Source organism: Diabrotica virgifera, chromosome 9 (assembly GCF_917563875.1).
Source record: "Diabrotica virgifera virgifera chromosome 9, PGI_DIABVI_V3a".
Taxonomy (NCBI): Eukaryota; Metazoa; Arthropoda; class Insecta; order Coleoptera; family Chrysomelidae; genus Diabrotica; species Diabrotica virgifera.
Genome location: NC_065451.1, coordinates 143432686 through 143438833, shown reverse-complemented (window position 1 = coordinate 143438833; position 6148 = coordinate 143432686). Strand labels below are relative to the sequence as shown.

General features: G+C 31.1%; 1 protein-coding gene across 1 annotated transcript; it reads left to right on the top strand.

The window, feature by feature from the left end:
- The first annotated feature begins 2388 nt into the window (after positions 1 to 2388).
- On the top strand, positions 2389 to 5606 carry LOC126892977 (uncharacterized). Its single transcript, XM_050662929.1, has 2 exons — positions 2389 to 5401; positions 5460 to 5606. The coding sequence occupies exon 1, from the start codon at positions 2715 to 2717 to the stop codon at positions 4743 to 4745; it is 2031 nt and encodes a 676-aa protein (XP_050518886.1). The 5' UTR covers positions 2389 to 2714; the 3' UTR covers positions 4746 to 5401; positions 5460 to 5606.
- The last annotated feature ends 542 nt before the right edge of the window (positions 5607 to 6148 follow it).

Sequence of the window (6148 nt, the reverse complement as noted above, 5' to 3'; positions counted from 1 at the left end):
TGGGCATGCTGAATATAACAGTATTAAAGAAACTTCTTAAAGATTGGATCAAATTTACAATTTAATTGAACCTGGGTGTTAACACAATTTTGAGGATTTCTTTTTAATTCCCTGCTAATTTCTAAGTCTTCTAATAAATTCATTTTTGTATAGTTGTTAATGGGTATACTATGTAGAATCCTACTATCTCTTTGGGGACTGAAGTTATGTTTAGAAGCATGTAAGTGATTGCCAAAACTAGATTTGTCAATCTTAGACAAATGTTCTTTGATGCGTGTTTCCAAAGGTCGCATAGTTCTCCCCACATAGGTAACAGGGCAGTCTCCACAGGACAATTTGTATATACCACTTTTTGATGTTTTTCCAATTTTATCTTTGGTGTGAGAAAAAATAGATTTGATATTTTCCTTACATTTGAATGATAGTTTAAGGTTGGGGATGTTATTTAGGATTTTGGCTATATTATCTGAAGGATAACCTATGTATGATATTGATCTATACATAACTGCTGTAGTGGAATTATTAAGAACAGGATTGTAAGCTAGGGATCTATTCCTTTTACTCCTTAATTTGTTGAGGATGTTATCAACTAAAGTAGGGGAGTAACCATTACTATATGCAAGTTGTTTGATAATATCTAATTCTGAATTGAAATTAGTATCTGATAATGGTAGACTAAGTAAACGATGGATGTAGCAATAAAAGGAAGCCATCTTCTGTTGAAAGGGATGGTTAGAAGATCTAGGGATGGTATGGTCAGTCTGAGTAGGTTTTCTAAAGACTGAAAAAATTAATTTACTGTCCATCCTAGTTAAAGTAAGGTCTAGAAAATTTATAGACTTGTTGGACTCGGTTTCTAGAGTGAAATTTATAGCTGGATGTAAATTGTTGAGCAAATAAAGAATATTTTCAGCATCTGTAGAATTGCCATCTATAATAGCCAATACATCATCAACATACCTGAACCAGTATAAGATTTTTTGGAAAGAGTTTTGGTTCGAAGAATTATTATCAAATATGTTAACCTCGAGGTTGTTAAGAAACAAATCTGCTAGCAAAGGTGATAAAGGATTCCCCATTGCCAAGCCTTGTGCTTGTCTATAAATAATATCGTTAAAGGTGAAGAAATCTTGCGATAAACAAAATTTAAGTAAATCCAACAAGTGAGGAATTGAAACTCTATTAATATTACTTTTAATAAGTAAATCCTCCACTAAAGGAATGGTTTCATCTCTAGGTACATTAGTAAACAAATTACTTACATCAAAAGAAACTAGAAAGAAGTCTCTAGGTAAGTTTAAAACTGACAGCTTATTTACTAAATCGGTAGAATTTTTGACAGAATAAGAAGGTTGTAAAGTTATTGTAGATTGTAAAATGGAATTAATGAATTTAGACAATGTAACAACTGGTGTGTTGTAAAAGCTAACCACTGGTCTCATAGGAACATTCGGTTTGTGAATTTTTGGTAAACCATATAGTCTAGGTATTTGAGGATTTGACAAAATGAAGGTTTTTTCTTTCGTTTTATGTAATTGTAGGAAATCTTTATGTTTAGATAAGGTATTTTTTAGGTTAGTGATTAATTTATTTAGAGGATTTCTATCTAAAATGTCAAAGTTGTTATTTCTTAAAAACTCTTCAGTTTTCTGAACATAATCACTATGATGCATGATGATGAGGCAGTTGCCTTTGTCAGCTTTAGTTATGATGAGGTTATTACTTTTCAGTTTGAAGGATAATTGTCTAATCAAATGGAGTTGTTTAAAACATTTGGTTTTAATGTTATTAACATTGTTATTAAATTTGATCAGATCTTTTTGTAAAGAAAGAAAACAATTGCTTTTTAAGTTAGTTTTAGAAATGTTGTCTAAAGGTAAGCTTTCTATTACGGTATCAATGTCAACTGAAAATTCCTCAACCATTTTATTGTTAAAAGGTACTAGAGTAGAGAATTTTAACCCGTTGGACAGAAAATCAAGTTCTTTATTAGTGAAAGAGCAAGTTGACAAGTTAACTGTACGTTTGTGAAATCTAAACTTAAAGGAACCCATCAATCTATTAGTGTTTTGACTATTACTGTTGAGATTATTTTTCTTTTTTATCAAATTGTGAAGCTTGTTATTTACTCTATTGAATTTGGACTGTTTTATGTACTCTAAATTATCTAAATGATTGGCTATGGAATCTCTGAAATTATCAAACGGAACCTCTCTTACAATGTTGTCATAAAGTATTTTAAGCTGAACATTAATCTTATCTAAATGAGCATGATGTTTACAAAGTTCTTTTTGAAGAAATTTCCTTTCTATTTGTGACTTAAAATTAAGAGTAGCAGTGGAAGGTACCTTACATTTTGCAAAAATTTACATTTACTTACATTTAAATTCAAAGTTACACCAACTTTTGCAAAATGTAAGGTACCTTCCACTGCTACTCTTAATTTTAAGTCACAAATAGAAAGGAAATTTCTTCAAAAAGAACTTTGTAAACATCATGCTCATTTAGATAAGATTAATGTTCAGCTTAAAATACTTTATGACAACATTGTAAGAGAGGTTCCGTTTGATAATTTCAGAGATTCCATAGCCAATCATTTAGATAATTTAGAGTACATAAAACAGTCCAAATTCAATAGAGTAAATAACAAGCTTCACAATTTGATAAAAAAGAAAAATAATCTCAACAGTAATAGTCAAAACACTAATAGATTGATGGGTTCCTTTAAGTTTAGATTTCACAAACGTACAGTTAACTTGTCAACTTGCTCTTTCACTAATAAAGAACTTGATTTTCTGTCCAACGGGTTAAAATTCTCTACTCTAGTACCTTTTAACAATAAAATGGTTGAGGAATTTTCAGTTGACATTGATACCGTAATAGAAAGCTTACCTTTAGACAACATTTCTAAAACTAACTTAAAAAGCAATTGTTTTCTTTCTTTACAAAAAGATCTGATCAAATTTAATAACAATGTTAATAACATTAAAACCAAATGTTTTAAACAACTCCATTTGATTAGACAATTATCCTTCAAACTGAAAAGTAATAACCTCATCATAACTAAAGCTGACAAAGGCAACTGCCTCATCATCATGCATCATAGTGATTATGTTCAGAAAACTGAAGAGTTTTTAAGAAATAACAACTTTGACATTTTAGATAGAAATCCTCTAAATAAATTAATCACTAACCTAAAAAATACCTTATCTAAACATAAAGATTTCCTACAATTACATAAAACGAAAGAAAAAACCTTCATTTTGTCAAATCCTCAAATACCTAGACTATATGGTTTACCAAAAATTCACAAACCGAATGTTCCTATGAGACCAGTGGTTAGCTTTTACAACACACCAGTTGTTACATTGTCTAAATTCATTAATTCCATTTTACAATCTACAATAACTTTACAACCTTCTTATTCTGTCAAAAATTCTACCGATTTAGTAAATAAGCTGTCAGTTTTAAACTTACCTAGAGACTTCTTTCTAGTTTCTTTTGATGTAAGTAATTTGTTTACTAATGTACCTAGAGATGAAACCATTCCTTTAGTGGAGGATTTACTTATTAAAAGTAATATTAATAGAGTTTCAATTCCTCACTTGTTGGATTTACTTAAATTTTGTTTATCGCAAGATTTCTTCACCTTTAACGATATTATTTATAGACAAGCACAAGGCTTGGCAATGGGGAATCCTTTATCACCTTTGCTAGCAGATTTGTTTCTTAACAACCTCGAGGTTAACATATTTGATAATAATTCTTCGAACCAAAACTCTTTCCAAAAAATCTTATACTGGTTCAGGTATGTTGATGATGTATTGGCTATTATAGATGGCAATTCTACAGATGCTGAAAATATTCTTTATTTGCTCAACAATTTACATCCAGCTATAAATTTCACTCTAGAAACCGAGTCCAACAAGTCTATAAATTTTCTAGACCTTACTTTAACTAGGATGGACAGTAAATTAATTTTTTCAGTCTTTAGAAAACCTACTCAGACTGACCATACCATCCCTAGATCTTCTAACCATCCCTTTCAACAGAAGATGGCTTCCTTTTATTGCTACATCCATCGTTTACTTAGTCTACCATTATCAGATACTAATTTCAATTCAGAATTAGATATTATCAAACAACTTGCATATAGTAATGGTTACTCCCCTACTTTAGTTGATAACATCCTCAACAAATTAAGGAGTAAAAGGAATAGATCCCTAGCTTACAATCCTGTTCTTAATAATTCCACTACAGCAGTTATGTATAGATCAATATCATACATAGGTTATCCTTCAGATAATATAGCCAAAATCCTAAATAACATCCCCAACCTTAAACTATCATTCAAATGTAAGGAAAATATCAAATCTATTTTTTCTCACACCAAAGATAAAATTGGAAAAACATCAAAAAGTGGTATATACAAATTGTCCTGTGGAGACTGCCCTGTTACCTATGTGGGGAGAACTATGCGACCTTTGGAAACACGCATCAAAGAACATTTGTCTAAGATTGACAAATCTAGTTTTGGCAATCACTTACATGCTTCTAAACATAACTTCAGTCCCCAAAGAGATAGTAGGATTCTACATAGTATACCCATTAACAACTATACAAAAATGAATTTATTAGAAGACTTAGAAATTAGCAGGGAATTAAAAAGAAATCCTCAAAATTGTGTTAACACCCAGGTTCAATTAAATTGTAAATTTGATCCAATCTTTAAGAAGTTTCTTTAATACTGTTATATTCAGCATGCCCAACAATTGCTCTAGTTTTTTGAACATTACTTTATAACATATTTGAATTTTCTTTCATTGATTACAATTAAATTAAATATTTTCGATTTGGCTTTTTTAATAATAATATTGTTTTCAAACAGTTTTGGAACTCTGAGCTTGTCCAACGGTGCTTCTCCTTGGTTTTCATCTATCTCACTTCTATATTTGGTCAGAACTGACTGGTTGTTTGGTTTTTTTTAATAATTAATAATACTTTGATAATTTGATTATTTTCACATTTAACTTTAATTTAAACTTAACAATTGTCATTTAAATTTAACTTTAGTTTTTCATATTAACTTTAACGTCATACCAATTAGTTAACTACATATGACAACTTAGTCATTTTCAAAAATTTTAAATAATTTTAATAACACAGATGTCGCTAGGAACTATTGTTTCCGTCAGCAGGCTGTCGTTTTGAATATTGTCAGTAACAGCTGTTCTTTGTACGAATGGTGGCCATTTTGTAAAAAAAACACATTAAATGTGATTTTTAACATTTAAGGGTTTTTTACCCTAACCAGTGGTTATATCCCTGGGTTAATTTTTAAAATATAGAATGTGTTTGTTCGAAGTTTTCTCTTCTTTTGAGGTTTTTACACCTATAAGACGTAAGTTTCACTTTATAATTTTTTATGAATAAGATTTTTCAACTTAGTCTTTTTATAGGATAGCTCTGATGATGGCATTAATATGCTGAAAGTACTTAGCTGATTTAATAAATTAATTTACACACTATCAGTCTTTTGAAAACATACACCAGTTCCCGTTTAGATTTATATAGAAGTGTGTACAAGTCAAACAGTCTTTTTCTATTAAATATTTTAGGGCTCTGTTGGTTATTTCGTCGAGGCCAGGCGCTTTTCTCGGTGAACTATTTTTGATATGTTCATTGATTTCTTCCGGTGATGTTGGGGGGATGAAGTCCTCTGGGTCTTCTGGTCCTTCTTCTTGTTCTTCGACTTCTTCCAGGAAGTCGTCGTCTTCGTCTTGGTGGAAGTTCAGTCTGCATTCATCTTCGAGTGTAGTCCTCATCGCCTCTGCTTTGTCTTCTATGGTGTATACCATGCCGTATCTTCCATGTAGTGGGGGGATGGGTTTCCTGTCGCTTCTCAGCATTTTCTGGAGCTTCCAGACATTTCTCATGTTTGAGTCTTGTTCTTCCATCTCTTGTACGAAGTTGTCCCATTTTTCGCTACGGTGGAGTTTTAGGGCCGTTTGGACCTCCCTATTTAAAATATTTGCCCAGGATTTATCTACTCTGTTTCTTGTTCTTCTTGCTGTTTTCTTTGCTCTATTTTTTTCCCTTATCAACTCTTGTGTTTCTTGTGGTATGTCTTTGAACCTTCCCATGAATA

What these genes read in the sequence shown, in the direction of transcription:
- LOC126892977 (XM_050662929.1), top strand. Translation starts at nt 2,715, where the DNA reads ATGGGTTCCTTTAAGTTTAGATTTCACAAACGTACAGTTAACTTGTCA.